The following is a 19,037-nucleotide window of genomic DNA, read 5'->3' as shown; positions in this document are numbered from 1 at the left end:
GTCCTGCTTGGCCATGCAAGCATTCATTTTGCTTCCCTGGTGCAGGACTTAGAAAACCAGATGCACATAGCAGAGCAGCGGAGGAGAACCCTGCTGAAGGACTTCCACGACACCTAGGCTGGACGCGGGTGTGCCAGTGCCGGCGTGAGGACGGCGTGGCTCCGAGGTCTCCCGCTGCCCCCTGCCCCCCGCTGCCTCTCACAACCCCGGGCAGCAGCCAGGGCCCTGCCTGAGAGACACTGGCCATACTCCTCCTAGTCAACTTCTGTTTGGTTCTCATCTTTCTGCTTTTTGTTTCTTGGCCTCTTCAGGATTTTTAATTCCCCCTGGATGGTTGTTGGGAGGGAGGGAAAGTTTTTCTGAATGACTATTAATAATAGTATTAGATCATTACAACTTATGTAATTTTCAAAGGTTGTACAATTATACGAAAAAAGGCAAACCAACTATAGAATTACACAGAACCCTTTTAAAAAATAAATTGGCATTGGAGTGTTTTACCCTCTAGCTAATTTACTGAGAAGGTGACACACGCTGCCTGCCCACCCTGCCCCCACATGCACTCGGGGGTCCAGGGTGGCCTCTGCTTCCAGACTCACGGGGCTTGGCCGCGGCTGGCATCCCAAGGGAGGAGCCTGGGCGGCAGCAGGGGAACTGAGTTCGCCTGCGTAACAGGCACGGCGTACAGGGAGCCGCACCGCACCTCCTGCCTCTTCCTTCTAGACCCTTTGTGGCGGGGTGCACCTGCCCCTCCTTGGCAGCGAGGGGACAGTACAGAACAGGGTCTTGCCACTCAGTGTCTGAGTGTCTCCGGTGGCGCTGCTTGTCAGTGGGCTCATCTTTATTCTCGAAGGTGAGGCTTCCTGGGCTTGGCTCCTGAGGCCAGAGCCCACAGCGGCACATAGGCGGGCTCGTGGCCCTCCCGACCAGGGCACAGGAGCACGGCACAGCGTTCCCTTTTGTCTCCTAAAGGTAGACGTCCGCTTTCAAAGGGAATTGTTCCCCAAAATAAATTGGTTTAACCACGGCCTCTCCCTTCGAGCCGGTGTTTGAGTGCGTAGCTCTGACCAGGCCGGCTCGCAGCCGCACCTGACGCTGTCCTGCTGCTCTCCTTGGGTGGCTTTGGGGTCAGCGTGCAGTGTGGCCCTCCAGAGGCACTTGTCTTCCTGGCTCAGGAGGCTTGTTTGCACAGGTTGTTTTCGTGTTACCTGGAGTGTGTCCAGTGGCTGCTCTGGGGCTTGGGTGCCCCCCCACGGTCTGACACCAGGTGTTGGAGACTCTGCCCCTGGGGCCTGCTAGTGTGAGGCCAGGACTGTTCTGAGTTTGTGGTCCCGGCACCTGTGGTGGCAGGGTCTGGCCAGGCGAGAGGGCCAGATGTTGCGTTGTTGACCCCAACAAAGAGGATGGTTTGTGTGGTGTCTTACCTTCCCTGCACCCAGCCTGTGAGCCTTTGAAAAGTTCAAAAGTCTGACTCTCGGGGTTTTGTGGCTTTGTCCGGTACCTCCACTCTGAGGCTGGGGGAGCCGCCGTGCTCCGCAGGGCGAGGGGACCTCCTGGAGGAGCTGCTCAGGAGCTGTGAGGGCGCCGTGTGGGCGTTCTCGGATGTTCAGATGGTTTCACCTCAGTTTCCCAAGTACCGTGGTGGTAACCTGAATTACTCTTGAGAAGACACAGGACAGCTGTGACTGGGGGTCATGGGTACATGGCTGGATGCAGGCCCCCTACTCAGGTTTTGTCTCTTCCTGCCATCTCTTACAACAGAGAGCCTGGGGTGGGAAGGGGAGGACAAGATAGAAGCTCAGCCAATGAGCCTGGGATTGGGCGGTGGGGCGCTCACTGCACTAGGAGCGGGCCTGCTGTGGCCAGGGGTGGGGGTGGACGCTGTGTGGGCACGTGGATGACCCTGGTGTCTCAGCTATCCATCTTTCTGTGTCGCCGCGGTGGCGCAGGACCTGAGTCACACAGCTCTGCGCCCATAGTCACCCCCAGGGCGTCTCTGGGCACCGTTTGGACCGCACAGCTGCTGTGTGCCACACTTGCATCCAGCTGTGGACAGTTTCCTTCTGTCCTCTGCCTGCCCCCGTGCCCCCGTGGCTGTCCTAAATGGGAAGCTCAGGCAGAATTTTACCTGCGAAGGGTGGGAGATGAAGAAGGCACTGTGTTTTCATGAATTTACCATATATCTTTGTTTTCTTCAAAGAAAAAGTTGAGGTAATGTCATCTGCTCAGAGTTGAGTAGTTTATTTGAAATAAACTGTTTCTGATTACAAAAGGGTCTGCGGGGTCTTTCTTCAAAGGCTCCACGTAGCCTCCTGAGCCACCATCCCGAGAGGCTGTGGCCTGCACCGAATGGGGGCCTTCCCATGGGCCGGCCGCACCCTGACTCTGCCTGCCTTCCTTCCCTGACTCTCGGGAGAGGGCACCTATGGAGGGATGTAGACTGCTCCCTGGGCACAGGCCGAGCCGCTCCCCACCTGCAGGGGATCTCTGGATTGTGATAGGGTGCTGATTCCGGTGCCCCACAGCACCTGCTGAGGCCCTGGGCCCCTTATTGTGAAGGCCCCCTGGGTTTCTCCAAAGCGGGTGTGGGGACAGAGGGCTGGGGAGTATGGCCAGGGCTTGAGTGTTGTGGCTTCGGAGTGGCCCTGGGTTATGAAGAGAGGACTCTTGAGGAGAAACTAGAAGTGTTTGGAGTTCAATGCCCAAGGTTGAGGACAGAAAATATGGAGTATGGGTTGTCATTGAGAGGGTCCATCTGTGGTGTCAGGAGTGGCAGAAACTCCAGTGATAGTTCAGGTGGGGTTTCCAAAGCTGTGGGCAACACACATGGGGCAGTCAAGGCCAGAGAAACCCCCGATTCTGCCAGCCTGAACTCCACAGTTGCTCCTCTCCAGGCCTCGAGTGTGCCAATGCTTGGCACCTGGGCATACAACTGTGCAATATATGAGCTCTACCGTCTAGGTTCCTGCGGAACGGGAATGGGGGCAGACACAGATGGAACTGGTCCCTAGTGAATGCTTTCTCCGAGACAGCAAGGCCAGGGGCTACTCCTGCAGACCAGTGGGCAGGGTACCATGGCCTTGGCATCTTAAAAAACAAGAGCACATTCGAGCAAAGTCTAAGGGAAGGATTTTTCCACGTGGCCCCAGGGATTCATGCAATAACCAGCATTGCCTATGGACCAGTCTGTTTTGGGCACTGGGGACACAGCCATTGATCCTGGTTTATTAAGCCAATTTCTGTCCCCACAAGACAGTCACACCCACCATGCACTGAGCACCCACCCAGGTAGTCCTCAGCAGCCCTGCTCTCCACGTACACAGCTGTTCAAAATGAGAAGTGTTTACCCAGTGTCACCACTGCTAGTGACATCGGCCGGTTGCCTCTCGTGCACCCCCACACTGGGACCTGCAACCTGGCCTGCAACCCAGGCACATGCCCTGGCCGGGAATTGAACCAGCGACACCCAAACCTTCCTGGTTTGCGGGAAGACACCCAAACCACTGAGCCACAGCAGTCAAGAGATTTGTATTGGCTTTAAAAGCACAAAGAGGAAATGGTTTCCGCATTCCTTCATGAGTACCAGAAAACCATGACATCCTTGGTAAAACTGACTTAGTTGGTATTTCATAATTAAGAACTTTGGAGAGTCATATAACAAGAAAAATTTGTTTCTATTGTACTCAGAACTTGGGAGACTTTGTGGAAAATACATTTTTTTTAAAAAATTGGGAGATTTCTGACAACTAGAGAGGATCAAAGAAAAGCTGCAGGAAATTTGAACACTCCGAAGTTGGTAATAGGATTCCCATCGATTTGAATGAGGAACATTTCTTTTGCAGCCATTCCACTTCTTTTGGAGTTCATTTCAGGGAGAAGGGCCAGACCCTGCCGCATCTGCCTTCGCGTCTGTGGGGGGAAGTCCGGCCCGGTTGGCCGTGGCGCTGTCACTTCCCGCCCCGTCCAAAGCGGGTGCTGGACCGTCCATGTTTGGTTAGCGTTCCAGCTTTGGCTGAGCCACACATTTCCCACTGCCCTCTGTACCCCTCCCCACAAAACATGCAGAACTTCCTTTAGCTGGACAGTTTCTCTGGAGTATTCTAAGGAGATTGAGGGGATGGTCCCTGAAAGTAGCTGGATGAATGGATGCACCCTCGTGCTATGGCGCTGGCGAGCCCACCACTGTGTAGAATCTGCACGAGAAGGTAGGCCTGTCCTTAGAGCCCCTGGCCTCTCCTACCGAGGAAACCAGAAAATGCAGACTCTACTTTTCCGGGAGAGAGTGGGAGGGAAAGGGAGTCTTGACAGGGTAAGGAGAAACCACCGGTGGGGCCTGCCTCCAGGGCGTTAGCCTAGGACAGATGCATCTCTGCCTAAGAATAACCAGGGCCTGGAGAGCAAGGAGCTTGAAAATGTCCGGGCTTTGGCTCTGGGCCACTCGCATGTCCTTCCACTGTAGGTCTGACAACAGTCTCAGTTCAGTTTTCTTCAGAGACGATGGTCACTCAATTATGGGGAAGTCCCTTTCTCCCTCCTCCCAAACGTCAGCTCTGAGGCAAGCAGTGCTGCTGCGCACCTGAGCACATTCCTGCCGCTACTGTGCGGGATCTGACCTTCCTGGTGCCGGCGCTCTTCCAGGAAGCCCTATCTGACAACCCCAGGCAGGGTCCCACCATCTACATGACCCCGCACATCAGACGGCTTCTTCCTGAGGCCTGATTCCTGCAGGCCTTCCCGGGGGGGGCTCCAGACCGAGGCTTCTTCCTGAGGCCTGATTCCTGCAGGCCTTCCGGGGGGGCTCCAGACCGACCCCAGAGCGAAACTCCAAGCATTCTTGGCCTGCACGGACGAGGATTAACCCCGAAAACCAGGGGACCTACGCTATCACATGGGCCGTCTTCTCCGCGGCGCCCCGATCCACCGCGGTTTTGAGTCCTTTTTTGGCACTGCTGCTTCCTTGCTGCCACCCCATTCCCAGGCACGAGAAAATACAGACCCTACTTTTCCGGGAGGAGGGAAGTGCGTCTTAACCACGAAAAGGAGAAACTTCCACCGGGGTTTCGGAGAATGGTGCTGTTCTTGTTTGCATCTACATTGGTGGAGGAGAGGGTCGGTCTCTGGCCTGAAGGGCGTGCATCCCCGCCCTGCAACAACTCAGCTCTAGAAGCGAAATTCCAATGTGGGTCGGGGTCCGCGGCGCGCAGAAATACTGCCTGGCCGGCTCCCGGCAGGCTGGCGCAGCATCCCCAGGCACCGTCTCCCACTGACCGCTGTGCGCGCAGGCTCGGCAGCGGTTGTCCCGGCGACGGCGCGGTGCAGCGCGGGCATCCCCTTGGCCCCTCCCCTGGGCGCGCGCGAGACCTGGGCGCCATGGCGGCCGCAGTGGGCCAGAGGCCTCAGGCCGCGAGACCGCAGTGGGTACCACCTGAGCACGACTCTTCCGAGTCAGCTGCCGGTCTGGGCGACTGCGAGGATGCACCGGTCCGACCGCTGTGCAAACCCCGCGGCATCTGCTCCCGCGCCTACTTCCTCGTGCTGATGGTATTCGTGCACCTGTACCTGGGCAACGTGCTGGCGCTGCTGCTCTTCGTACACTACAGCAACGGCGACGAAAGCAGCGACCCCGGGCCCCAGCGCCGCGCCCCAGAACCTGAGCCCGTGAGAACCTTGGCTCCCCTCACCCGGCTTGAGGGCATCAAGGTGAGGCCCCCCGCCTCGCTGCGCTCCGGGCCCAAGGTGCAGCTCCCTGCCCACACAGGCTGCCGGCCCCACACGCACCCCACTCTCTCCCGTGTCAGGGAGCCTTTTCCTTCGGGCGGCGGGGCCTGGCGCCCAAGCTGTCCACTGTGACCCTTTCCCTTAGGTGGGGCACGAGCAGAAGGTCCAGCTGGTCGCTGACAGGGACCACTTCATCAGAACCCTCAGCCTCAAGCCGCTGCTCTTCGGTAAGTCCGCTGGACCTCCCGGGAGGTGTCAGGGGGCTGCTTTGCGCTAGCCGTCTTGAGGTTCATTTTGACCACGTGACTTTTGTTTTGAAAATGGCTGCTTCCATGTAGCCCCCCTTTTTTCTAGCTAGAGGTTTCCCAAAGTGATGTACCCACCCCCACCTTCATAATAGGGTTGCAGAATGACCTTTCCACACTCCCCTCTCCGAACTCTATTCTCTGCAGCCCATCCTTCCATCACGGGGCTGGGCAGCGTGCCCCCGAGGCGAGTGTCTTGGCACACTCCTTGTCACCTTCAATGCTGTCACATTCTAGAGTGGGGGAAGGGTGAGAGAAACTGGTAACTGGTCCTCGCTGATCTCAGGCCCTGTGGTCTGGTGAGAAACTGGCTGTCCAACTGTGGATCAACTGGTGCCTGGAACCCCGCCCCACGGAGGCATCGGCCTCTGCTACCAGCACTGGGATTCTTCTTAGGCCGGAGTTCTGTGTTCAGCTGTAGTGGTCAAATCCTTGCAAGGTGGCCTCATTTGGAGCCAGCATCTTAGCTCATTTTTTGACCTCTTGCTGTTATCTGTTAGGCTTGGTGTGATCAGTTCATTTGGTTTTTTGTTTGTTTTTAAGATTTTATTTATTTATCTTTAGAGGGGAAGGGAAGGAGAGAGGGAGAGAAACATCAATGTGTGGTTGCCTCTCATGGGTCCCCTGCCGGGAACTGGCCTGCAACCCAGGCATGTGCCCTGACTGGGAATCGAACCGCAATCCTCTGGTTCGCAGGCCCGCACTCAACACCAGCCAAGGCCAGTTCATTTAGTTTTTACAACTCGTCTATGAGGTGGGTGAAAACCCCCTTTACAGGCTAGTGGGTGAGAAGGCGAGAGGCACAGAAAGCTGCCGTTGCTTGGCCGTTGGTTCGTACAGGTAGGGCTGAAGCCAGGATTTGGACCCAGGCAACCTGTTTCTAAAGCAACGAGCTAGCCATGAAGCTCTGAAGTCCTTCAAAGACCACCAGTCCTCAAGGTGGGGGCCCCCTGACCTGTGACCTTGCCCAGGCTAGGTCTGCCCAGCCCAGCCCAGCACTGGGTCCCCAGCCTCAGTGACCCACTTACCCGCAGACGTGGACTCTTCCTGGCTACTGGAGGATGGAGTGGGCTAGCTGGGAGATTTAAGGAGGGAACTGAGGGCCAAGGCAGAGCGTCTGAGCACTCACCATTAGCCCTGGAGCAGAGGGCCCTGCTTGGGGATAATGCCTAGATTCTTGCCAATGACTTCATTTGCATTTGGCCTGAGGGGAAGTAGGCTACTGCCCTTAGCCCTACTGTGGGAGGGGCCCTAGAAGGTGGTGGTGGTGGTTATTACCACTTCCGCATGGTGTTAAGGTGTGTGCCGAGCACTATCTTAGGCACTGGGGACACAGCATTGACCAAAGTAGAAAACAAACAAAAGCACTGGAAGCTGACATTCGGATGAGGGGACAGACAATAAATAAACCAATAAGTGAGTGCACACGGAGTTTCAGGTAACGATATGCGGTCCCAGACAGGTAAGGCAGGATTTCAGGTGGGGTCAAGACTCTCAGTAGGTTAGCTGGGGTTGGCCTCCCCCGACGAAGTATTTGAGCAGAGACCTGTGGGGGCTGCGGAATCAAGCCAGGCGGCTGTTGGGAAAGCGTCGTTTGGGCCGAGAGCACAGCACTCGCCTCATGCTGTCACCTTGACACCGCCGTGACCAGACACACCTGAGGGGGTCGTGCTTCCTCTCCTCGGCCTTCTTGGGATGAGTGTCTGCTCAGTTCAGGTGTGCGATAAATCATGGCTGCCCCTAACCCCCGAACATGCATCTCACGGCTTTAAAGTCCTGCCAAGCAGAGCATGCGAAGCCCAGGCCCAAAGCCACCAAGAGTAAATCACGGGAAGCCGAGGAGGTGTGACAGAGGGTTGAGTGGCCGCGGCTCTGCCATCAGATTGTTTCTAGACATTACAAAGGGCACGATTAGACGAAGTGGGCGGCTGCAGGAAGAACTTCCCTCCAGACTCTTACATCACCTTTGCGTCTATTGGTGAAGGGGCTTGTTGCTTGGGAAATGAGGGAAGACCAGATCACAGACTACGTGACGTCCGGCTGAGAGGGAAGCCGCTGGGGAGGAGTGTCCGGGAGGGGCTGCCCCTGACAGCCATGGCGTTGGGTGGGTCCACAGAAGGAAGCCTGCCCCTGAGAAGGAGCAGCATCTGTCTGTCTTCTGTGCCCACTGTCCGTCTGCCCACTGTTGCCCTAAAGAGTCAGGGAGGCCCAGAGGGGAGTGGGCCTGCTACGGGCTCTGCCACCTCTGCCTGGCTGTTCATGGCTCCAAATCTGTGACCTGCCAGCCTCAGTGGCCCAAGATACCAGGACTCAAAGGGCAGGGGTTCAGGATGTAAGTTGGGATACGGGGGCTGCCTCCATCGCCATGTGAGGGAGCCCCGCCACTGCACAGGGAGGACCCCATGCAGCCTCCCCTTGGGGAACATTTCTTGTTTCCCGACATAGTTCTCAGGGACATTGAGCACATGGGACCCAGGCCACAAAAGGTCCATCCTCATTTCCTGGCAAATGCTGCTTGACTGTGGTAGGCATTTCCCAAGGGTTTGGACCTCCCAGAGTCTGGGGCTTGGAAGCAAGATGCTGCAGTTCTGAGTCATTGTCATCTCTCGGGGAACATGGCTTTCTTTCACATGGCTCACTTCTCCCTCCACCCCACCCCACACTCATGGTATCTAAGTAGATCAGACCTCATCACTCCCTTCCTTAAAAGTCGTCAAGTTTTCCCATTTCACTCCTAAAGTCTCATTTGGTGCCCCAGGCCCTCACCTCTCAGACCTTATCTCCTACTCTCCCCCGACTTACTCCCTGCTGATTCGTGGACACCAAGCTCATTGCTGCCTCAGGGCCTTGGTGTGTGCTCTTCCCTCCACCCGCAGACTCCACCGGGCCACTGCTCACACATCCCCTCAGAGACCGCTCTTGACCTCAGACTTGTCTTAAGGGGTTTGCAGGTGCTTAAGAGGTTGCATCAGCCTGCTTGTTTTCTCTCAGCACTCAGCATCTGTCGAAAACTATCTTCTGTATTTGTTTGTATCGTTTGTGCCTCTGCCTCTAAAGATGAGCTGCAGGCGTAGGAGGCCAGACTTGTTTTGGCTGTGTGTCTGGCAGCCAGAGTCCTGTCTCCCGGTCATTACTGGCCAGCTGGAGGGGTTTCCCCGGCACTCAGGCCAGCGCCTGCCCGCTGGCTCAGAGTGGCCTCCACTACCACCCACCCTCTTCCAGAACAGCAGGGGGTGCTTCCAGTGGGCTAGCAACATTTAACCCTTTTTTCCCTCCAGTATGTAAGATAAATGGGCAGTTGACACCAGTACACAAAACTATTTTAAAACCATCACTAGTTTATCATAGGAGTTCTCCATTTATTCTTTTGCAGCTTAAGAAAACAGGCAGCTACTTTCAGACCACTTTGCTCCTGGTAAACACTGGAGGCCCAGAAGTGGGGGAGGGACATTAGAGTGCCCATTCGTGCAGGTTTCCAAGCAGCCTGAAGCGGTTTTCCTCTTGGACCCCGCCCCCGCCCCACCCGCTGCTCCCCAGGCCTGCTGCTTGGCAGAGCTAGACTGCTGAAGGTCAGGCCGGCACAACTGTCTGACTGGGGCCTGACCTGTAGCATCGGGCCCAGGGTGCGAGTAGCCCAAGGCTTCATGCCTGCCCTGAGACATGGCTTGGGGTGCTGTGGCATTAGCTAGGCTGTCATCCGAGGCCTAGGAAGGACCGAAAGGTCTTGCCTGCCCTGCGCACACTGCCAACAGGGAGCAGGCCCACCTTTGGTCTGGGCAGGGCCCTACCAGCTCGGGAAGGGGCCCCCAGCCGTGGCCATGGGAGTGGGCTCTGGCCCTATTGAGCGGTTTGTGGGCGAGCCTCGGGGCTTCCTGGGACTCTGACCTGCAGATATCCGTGGAGGCAGCACAAAGAGGCTTCGTGTCCAGGAGAGCACACAGCCAGTTTGGCCACCACGGAGGCCGTGGCTCTCAGGTCCCAAGCACTCCCTGCCTGTGTTAGCCCCTGTTCTGGACGCCTGGACACCATCCAGTGAAGGTGCCACCTGTGTAGGGCCAGCTGCAGATGTCAGTGGCCCAGGCTTCAAGTTCAGGCCGTGGTTACCAGCAGCCAGGGGGCCCTGCACCTCCCCACTCAGCACGCAGGTCCCAGCACGTCTTCCGAGCAGGAGACTGCACGCGTGTGGCATCCAGCGGCAGCCAGCGTCGCAGAGTGGGCGCCAGCTCCGAAGGGGGCAGAGGGCCTGCCCTCAGCACCTCTAGCCTGGAGTCCAGGTCCAAGTCTGAGGGGCCGGAGGATGGTGCGTTGCTCCTGGAGAGCCTAACCTTCACTGCGGGATGGGATCAGAGGGGCGGGGCGATGAGGGGCGATGAGGGAGCCTCTGAGAGCTCCCATCCCTTCCACCCTTGAACCCTGTTGTCTGAGGCTCCGCCTGTGGAATCTAGAGAAGGGCTGTTCTAAATGTCACCACACTCCTTAGCAGATTTGCTTTGTTTTAGCAATGTCCCAAGCTTATTAAAGTGATTTATTTTTTTTACCTCTACCCAGGCATAGTGTTTGGGTAGCCCCTCTTTGCTTGGTCTTAGCACCAAGCGAGGGGCTGGGATAAAGGCCCGCCCAAGGTTCGCTGGGCACTAGGGGCTCACCGAGCGCTGCTGCAGAGCACGCCCAGGACCTCCTTGGAGGAGCCGGGCCCCTGCAACTGGCAGTCCCTGCAGCCGGCTCGGGGTACCGGCGAGTGGTTGGGGGGACCGAGTGAGGCTCCCACCAGGCCGCAGGTCCCTCCCTGCCCCCTTCCCCTTTACTCTTTCTGAGAGAGATGGCTGCTGTGGGCAGTCCCTTTACCACCAGAGACCCATTTACCTGATTCCCAGGGGGAGCAACTAGAAAGGGTGGGGTTGAGGTGGGGCAAGAGCAGTGAGAAGCCGTGCAGAGACTCTCGAGTGGCCACGCAGAGGTCCTGGCCTGAGGGGAAGAGTGCGCAGTGCGGGGTGGCCGGCCAGAGGTAGCTGTAGCAGGCCGGGACGGGCGTGCAGCGGGCCTGCACAACCTCACACAGGCTGTGGCACCGGTAGATGGCCCTGCAGGGAGGAGGCCGAGCGCTCAGGACCAGGTGCCCTGGACGGCAGGAGGGGCTGAGGCTTGGCACTTGCTGAGCAGCGACACCTGGTCACCTAGCAAAAGCCCCGCACCCTGTTTTTTCTGCTTACTGGAATCTCCACCCTCAGCTCTGCTTCCCCTGCATCCTTCCCTCCGTTACATGCCCCCCTCCCTGCTGCTTTGCCCTTTCCAGCGTCCCTCATCCTCCAGCAGGGAGGACAGCTAGTGCCTGGGCGGGGCTGTGGGAGGGGTCCTGCACTCCTGATCTTGGACTGGAAGGCCTGCAGGGCCCTGCGGTTTCTGACCAAGGCTAGGGTTGGCGAGTCCAGGGCCCCCATGCTGAGGTTCTGGAAGAGCCTACCCAGTGGAGGTGCTGCTGGCAGGGTCACCCTGAGGCTCTGAGGAGGGCCCTCGCTCTGCCGAAAAGGGACTCGGGGGACTGGTATTCACGGGATAGTTTAGGCTGGTGGACAGGAGTCAGCCCTGCCGCCTATGGGAGAAAAGGCCACCCAGTGAGTCCTGGCTCCGTCTCCCGCCAGGACCCCTTGGGCAGCCAGTTTCCACATCTGCTGGAGAGGGGCTCTGAGCGCCCAGCCTAAAGCAGCCTGCTGCTTGCCCAACCTGGACATTTAAGAACCCTTGATGATTCGTGGGTCCAGACCAAGGCTGCTCACCATTGGTGGTCCCCTGGACACCTGTTCTCTTCTGCCAGGAACACCCTGACAAAAAAAATCCTTCGTCTTCCTCCCCGCCCCCATCAGCACCTGGCACTGAGGGGTGCCCAGTGGTTGGTGAAGAGCTACCAGCACCGGCCTTGGCTGAGAGGCCCCCACCCTCACCTGGGAGCCCCCCCTCCCCCATGCCCTACCTGTCAAGGCACACTGGGACAAAGAAGGAGCAGAGGAAGAGGTGGGCATCAGGGTGGCACTCCCTGGCCAGCAGGGCTGGCTGCTGGGTGGCCTTGGCCACTGTGTCATGGTCCAACAAGCTGGGGAGCTGGGTCTCTGTGTAGCCAATGCTGCGGCACAGTGCCATGGCTTGGGGGATGGGCATACACCGGGTGGGGCCCCACAGAGCCCCTGCCACGCTGTCACCCACCCCACAGCACCGCCAGCGCACCAGAAGCCACAGCCGTCCAGCCATCACCCACTGTCTCTGCCTTGGCCTTAATGGGCTGCGGTTGAGGCTTTAAAGGAAGGGCTGTACCCACACCCCAGGGTCCAGGGTTTGCCCAGCCCCCAAGGGCTTGGATTAGCGCATTGGCCTGGGCTGTCACATTTGATTAGCACATGGAGGGGCCTGTAGAGGCGGGTGGCATCTCCTTTGGGCCTGCGGATCACAGCACCTAATAAACCGAAGAAACCTGGGCCTGTGCTTTCCTTTTCTGGTGTATTTTTTAAGCTACCAGGAGGCGGCTCTGTTCCCTGGCAATTTGCTCTGAGTCCTTGTCCTGCAGTGCTGCCCGCTCCGTGTCTGGCTCAGTCTTTCTGGGTTTGGCGGGCAGTAGGTGCGGGGGGCAGTCTTTGTCCCGTCCCCAGGGCCTTCGCATCTGAGTCACCTACCCACAGAGCTCAGTGTGGTCATGAGCATGGATTCTGAAGTGTGAGCTGTGGTGGCTGCTGTTTCAACACCTCTCCAGTCCTGGCCGAGGGGCCATTTCCCTTCCTCTCAGCAATGGCTGGAACCTCCTGCTGGGGGTGGAGCCCAGAGAAGTAGCAGACCGCTGCGCAGGGGTTCTGAGGGTGGCTGCCAGTGGGTGGTGGTGGTGGTGGTGACTGTGGCTGTGGCGGCGGCATGGCCCTTCCTCCAGTCTGTCGCTTTTGTGGCCTTCCTGTCCCCGGACTAAGGAAGTCCTCTCTCCCAGAAACGAGGGAAGGAACAAGGCCCGAGCTCCTGTTCTGTAAGTGCCTGGGCCACTGTGGTGGGGGCTCCGCAGGTATGAAGCCCCTGTTTCCGCTCTGCCAGGCTGCCTGTGGGCCTGCGGTGGGGTGTCCAGCCCCTGGGGCCGAGCCCCAGCCTGACCTGGGGACTTGGAGGCGTGGAGCAGGCATTCGGTTACATGTATTCCCAAAGCAGAGGACACCTGGGGTATCTTAGAGCATCTGCCCAACACCTGAGTGACCCCCACCGACCTCCCAGCACTGGGCAGCTCGGCCCCAGTCCGAGACCAGCATCCTCTTGTGCAGCGGAATGAGGGCAAGGGTGGGCCTGGAGTCCTCAGTGTTTGAATAATGCTGGAAAGTGAAAATGAACCAGCCACCACCCTGCACTTTTTAAATATATACCAAGTAAGAAGTGGAGGTCAACCCTCTGCTTCTCAGGTTCACCCTCTGGCCTCTGGTCCCCCTGCCTCCACCCAGGTGGGTTAGCCCAGGCCCGGCTTAGCCCCAGCTCGCCCCTCAGGACTCCCCAGAAACCATGTGCCCTCGGCATCAAAGAGAGAAGCCCCATATACCAAATGCTGGCCGGCCTTGCAGGACAGCCTGACCTTGGTGGCACAGTCCAGAGCAGATGGGAAGGGGTGTGTGAAGTTCTCCCGACCTGGTGACCACCAGGGAGTTCTCAGGAACCCTGTAGAGAGGAAGGCACGGGGCCCATCCGTGCCCTGGCTTGGTCCTTGGCCTCACCCACCTCCTCCTCTGGCAGAAGTCCCTGGCTTCCTGAGTGACGAGGAGTGCCGGCTCATCATCCACCTGGCCCAGATGAAGGGGCTACAACGCAGCCAGATCCTGCCCACTGAAGAGTACGAGGAGGCAATGGGCACCATGCAGGTCAGCCAGCTGGACCTCTTCCGGCTGCTGGACCAGAACCATGATGGTCGCCTGCAGCTCCGTGAGGTTGGGACTGAAGTAGGCATGGTGGGGGGTGGGGGACAGAATTGTCTTTCTGGTGGCCAGATCACTTGTCCTGCTCAGCCCTGGCCCCAAGCCAGGGGCCTGCTCACATCGCATGCCCAGGCCCAGGGTTTCCCTTCTCCCCCAGAGAGTCCCTTGTTGCCCTGGGACCCCAGGAGATGGCAGGAGAGTCCACCTGGGGGTGATGGCATGTGTGTGCCACAGTTGCCAGGTGCTGTGGTTCAGATTCCTGGCTGCCGTGGCAAGGAGCTCCATGGAGCCCCATGGAACCCATGGCGGCTCTGGGGGGCCAGGTGTCTGCACCTCTCTGCATGCCCCTTGCCCAGGCTTCCGGGGGAGGCCTCTGTGGGCTGTGGGGTACCTTGCCTATGCAGAGTGCCCCTGGCCCTCGGGGCTCTCGGTTATCTCCCTGGCTTTCCCAGATGCCACTGGACCTCTCTACCTACCCTCACTAGCTTAGGGACTGTAGTCTTGTCCTGTGTCCTCGCCCACACCCTGTCACCTGAACCCTGAGCTCTGCAGCAATAACTGGGCGCTGTCTGCGCCCTGGCGGCTCTGCGTCCCTGGGGCCACCCCATGGCGGGCCACCTTGTGCTTTAGGTCCTGGCCCAGACTCGCCTGGGAAGTGGGCGGTGGATGACTCCAGAGAACATTCAGGAGATGTACTCTGCGATGAAGGCTGACCCTGACGGTGATGGTGAGCTCTTACCTCTCCTCGGTCCTGTCCCTGGGAGCCGCCTGTCCCCACAGCCAGATAGAGCAGCCAGAGGCAAGGAGGTGAGGATCCTGCCTTGCCCTCACCCCTGGGAAGAGGCTGGAGCCAGACCCTCCCATTCCCCCCGGTGACCGTGGAGGGTGGTTCTCGGAGACCCTTTCCACCTGGTTAGTCAGAGCCACCGGAGGTGCGGAAGGTGCCGGAGGTGCGGTCGCTAGCTGGCAGAGGGCACAGTGGGTAGAGCGAGAGCACAGGGACACTGAGGCCAGCTTGAGCCAGGGTGTTCACCCTGCACCATCGGCCTCTCTGCAGCCAGACACAGGGTCCGCCCCAGAAGACCACCTCCTGAGTCTGACCAAGGTCTCCCTTGCCTTCCTCTTGTCCACCTGGAGTCATTCTAGCTGCCCTGCCAGGGGCCTACATGGATAGGGGAGCTGTCATACAAGCACCGCCCCCAAACACATACATTCTGGCACTAACCCCAGGAGGTTTCTGAAGTGTAAGCATCACTCTCAGGCCCAAGTTCATGACCAAGTGAAGAAGAGACAAACAGGACTTGGAAGAATGACCCTGTGGCTGGTGAACCCAGAGTGAAGAATCTGTCCGGGACCTGTGGCTAGAGCGGCGTCCTGCTGCCTCCGCCCCTGTGTGCAGAGCTGGTGACAGGCTCCCAGCCCTGGGATGTGTTCCATTCTCAGAGAATTCTGGGCCAAAGGGTGGAAAGTGTCTCCTTTGGGTCCAACAGAATATATGGACCCAAGAGAGCAGCCAGGGTTCCAGAGCCCCAGGAGGGCGGAGCCCCTGCTCCGTGGTGGGTTGGACAGGAACAGGGGAGCTCGGTCTCACTCGGGGGGGAGCGCTCTGGCTTTCTGTGCCAAGGTCAGCTGGTAACTGGGCAGACAGGGCTAACCAGGCTTAGCCACCCAGGATGGGACCTGAGGTCACAAGGAAACTTCTGGAGCCCGGCCTTACCTTGTATCTTGTGGTGTGGAAGGCCCTGGACAAAGGCCAGCATTGGCTGCTCTCTTCACCCTCCACAGGGCCGAGGACAGTCGGTGCCCTAGGGCCCTGGTCACAGAGTTCAGATTCCCGTGGGAATCCTGCTCTGGCCAGCCTAGTGGGGGTTGGGCCTCTTCCTTCTGGGGCCACATCAGGGCTGAGACTGAGGAAAGGAACTTCTCTAGGTCTTCCTATGACAGAAAGCAGGCTCATTTGGCCCAAGAGTCCAGGTTGGGGACCAGTGCCCATAGTCCCCCAGGGCAGGTAGGAGACTGAAGCCTGCCATGGGGCCTCGCTGCACCCGGGGGCTCCGCAGGCACTGATGGCGGGTGTCCCAAGCAGGAGTGCTGAGCCTTCAGGAATTCTCCAGCATGGACCTTCGGGACTTCCACAAGTACATGCGGAGACACAAGGCGGAGTCCAGCGAGCTGGTGCGCAACAGCCACCACACGTGGCTCTACCAGGGGGAAGGTGCCCACCACGTCATGCGTGCCATCCGACAGAGGTGAGCACCTGAGGCTGCCCTCCCTGGGGCCGGGGTGGAAGGCTGTGCAGGGCCCCACAGAAGCTGGGGCTGAGAGGTCAGAGTCGATAAGCCAACTCAGGATTCAGTTCCACTTGTTAGACTGGCATTGAGATCCATTGAAAGACAGGCAATTAACAAAGGCAAACTAACCCTAACTGTGGGCAAACAATGTACGTATGGGATTAGAAATAGACTGAATGTTTGTTTTCTGCTAATTAGAGAAAGGGCCTCTTATCTCAGCCCACAGGGCCACTTGCTCCTGAGCAGCCAGGGTTTGATAACCTTCCTGGGGGGGTGTACCCCTCAGTGAGTGTCTCTGGCATCCAGGGAGGAGGGCTCATCGTGAGTAACCTCTTCCTGCTCCTAAAGGGCCAGTCAGGTGTGATTTAAGGGGCTTCCAGGGGAGGTGGGCAGGGGCAGAGCTTGTGGCAGCTCCTTCAGGGTGCCACCTTGCAGAAGGCTGACCACCCGAACGCCTGCTGTCCACCAGGGTGCTGCGCCTAACCCGCCTGTCACCCGAGATCGTGGAACTCAGCGAGCCTATGCAGGTTGTGCGGTACCGGGAGGGAGGCCACTACCACGCCCACGTGGACAGCGGGCCTGTGTACCCGGAGACCATCTGCTCACATACCAAGCTGGTAGCCAACGAGTCTGTGCCCTTCGAGACCTCCTGCCGGCAAGTAACCCTCACCTGAGAGCTAATCTCAACTCCCCAGGACATAAGCCCAGCCCTGCCCTGTGGACATATCCTTGGCCTGGGGCCAGCAGAAAACTGGGCCGTCCTTGTCAAGGACACTCCTACCTCTATCCCCGAGGTTGTTTACCAAGTGTCAGGAAAGGGGTGGCCATCTTGTCTCAGTGGCCAGACCAAGGTGCCCACAGACACTGAGACTGGCCCCCAGGGCTCTGTGGCAAGGGGCAGGGCAAGGCTGGAACCCCAGGTCTCTCTGCCCACTCCCTGGGTGTTGACCCTGCCTCCACTGCGGGCCGCCTCAGCTTCTCCCTATAAAGCTGCGTCCTGCTCCTCTGCCAAGGCAGGGAGGCAGGTCTCCCTCTTCCTGTGGCTGCTCTGGCTCAGCCCCTTCTAGTCACAAGCAGTCTCTCTTCACCAGCTTGCTGCTTCTACTAGCCTACCTTTCCCAGCTGGTCCTTGGTTAGGGCCATGTAATTTAAGTGCACCCGTGAACTTGGCCACAAAAAACTTTGTGACACACACGGAGACACTAGGTTTGTGGAAAGAATGGGCTAAGGACAACTTGGTAGTGACCTGCCCTGTTATCACTGATCCTAGCCTGCCCCTCTGGCCCCCCGGGAACCTGGGCAGTTTCTCCTGCCCGCAGGTCGCAGTTAAGTCCCTGGGAGCAACCACAGCTGGGGACATGCTCAATGGCCCCCTTGCCTTACAGCTACATGACAGTGCTGTTTTATTTGAACAACGTCACCGGTGGGGGAGAGACTGTCTTCCCTGTAGCAGACAATAGAACCTATGATGAAATGGTAAGAGCCAACCAGGCTGTTACTTGGGTGGGATGGCAGGACCTTGGGCAAATGTGGTAATTCCCCTCCAGACCTGGGATGAGGGCCCAAGTGGTCCCCTGGGCACATCTCTTTGATTTCCCTCTGGCTACCTGGCCCTGGCTCCTGGCCATGTAGTGGGGGCAGCTGGAAGAGCTCACTGCCCTGCTGCCCACAGAGTCTGATTCAGGACAACGTTGACCTTCGTGACACTCGGAGGCATTGTGACAAGGGGAATCTTCGTGTCAAACCCCAGCAGGGTACAGCAGTGTTCTGGTACAACTATCTACCTGATGGGCAAGGTGAGGGCCTTTGGCTGGGCCAGGAGTGCCTCCTGAGGGAAGCCTGCCTTCATCCAGTCCGGACTGCCCCCTGGTGGGCTGCTTCTGGCCTTCCTACAGATGGTTTTCTGCCCCCAGTGCCTCCCCAAAACCACCCTCAGTGGCTCTGGCAGCCAGCACCTGTGCAGCCTCCTGGGTTATCTCCACCCCAGTGATTCCCTGGTGCCCTAGCCTTCCAGTTGGCTGGGACCAGGGACACATCCCTTACTAATCAAGGCTGGGAACGGCTCTGGGTAGGCTTGGCAACATAAAAGCTGGTTTCAGAGGGCCAGTGGTGTTGAGAAGGCATTAGGTGGTGAGCGGTCCTGAGCCCCTAAGGAGGCCTTGGGGCCAGATGTTTGCCACCGAAACTACGAACAGCTGGGCCACCCTTGCTGTGTCCTTTGGCTGTGAGGCCAAGCTCAGGTCAGCCCAGCCTGGTTTTTCTCAGGTCCCCTCCCTTGCTCACACCATCTTCCTCTTCTAGGTTGGGTAGGCGACGTGGACGACTACTCGCTGCACGGGGGCTGCCTGGTAACTCGTGGTACTAAGTGGATCGCTAACAACTGGATCAATGTGGACCCCAGCCGAGCGCGGCAGGCGCTGTTCCAGCAGGAGATGGCGCGCCTGGCCCGCGAAGGTGACGCCGACTCGCAGCCAGAGTGGGCCCTGGACCGGGCCTACCGCGACGCGCACGTGGAGCTCTGAGGGAAGTGTCGGTCCTGGCTCCCAACCGCAGGTCGCCCACCGCCTAAGGTTGGGGACCCTGTAGCCCTTCTGTCCAGCTTCAGGTCAAAGATCTGGCCGATGTCTTGCCCATCCCCGCCTCCAGTCGCGATTAGGGAACAGCACCAATATTCATGTTATTTATTGTATACAGACTCATGCCGCCCTGTCAAATAAATCCACACGGCTTTGAGCCGCCGGGCCGAAGAGCTCGGGTTGATGGGAGGCGGTGGGGGAAGGGGGAGCCGGAGGCAGCCA

General features: G+C 58.5%; 2 protein-coding genes across 11 annotated transcripts in view; both read left to right on the top strand.

Moving 5' to 3' along the window:
• Window positions 1-1,027, top strand: part of ARIH2 (ariadne RBR E3 ubiquitin protein ligase 2) — a 49,513-nt gene extending 48,486 nt beyond the window's left edge. For all 10 annotated transcript variants that reach the window (XM_037049775.1, XM_037049779.1, XM_037049781.1 and 7 more), the window contains one exon: window positions 46-1,027. In XM_037049775.1, the coding sequence (XP_036905670.1) occupies window positions 46-117 (72 nt within the window). In that variant the 3' untranslated portion in view covers window positions 118-1,027. The remainder of the gene's footprint in view (window positions 1-45) is intronic.
• A 4,303-nt stretch (window positions 1,028-5,330) lies between these two features.
• On the top strand, window positions 5,331-18,972 carry P4HTM (prolyl 4-hydroxylase, transmembrane). Its single transcript, XM_037049774.1, has 9 exons — window positions 5,331-5,700; window positions 5,864-5,945; window positions 13,770-13,960; window positions 14,579-14,675; window positions 16,035-16,197; window positions 16,709-16,894; window positions 17,625-17,715; window positions 17,912-18,035; window positions 18,541-18,972. Exons 1-9 carry the CDS (start codon window positions 5,371-5,373, stop codon window positions 18,759-18,761), a joined length of 1,485 nt encoding a protein of 494 aa, XP_036905669.1. The 5' UTR covers window positions 5,331-5,370; the 3' UTR covers window positions 18,762-18,972.
• The last annotated feature ends 65 nt before the right edge of the window (window positions 18,973-19,037 follow it).

Source organism: Sturnira hondurensis, unplaced genomic scaffold (assembly GCF_014824575.4).
Source record: "Sturnira hondurensis isolate 20B ecotype Veracruz unplaced genomic scaffold, ASM1482457v3 Scaffold0006496, whole genome shotgun sequence".
Lineage (NCBI taxonomy): Eukaryota > Metazoa > Chordata > Mammalia > Chiroptera > Phyllostomidae > Sturnira > Sturnira hondurensis.
This window is presented reverse-complemented; position numbering and strand designations above follow the sequence as displayed.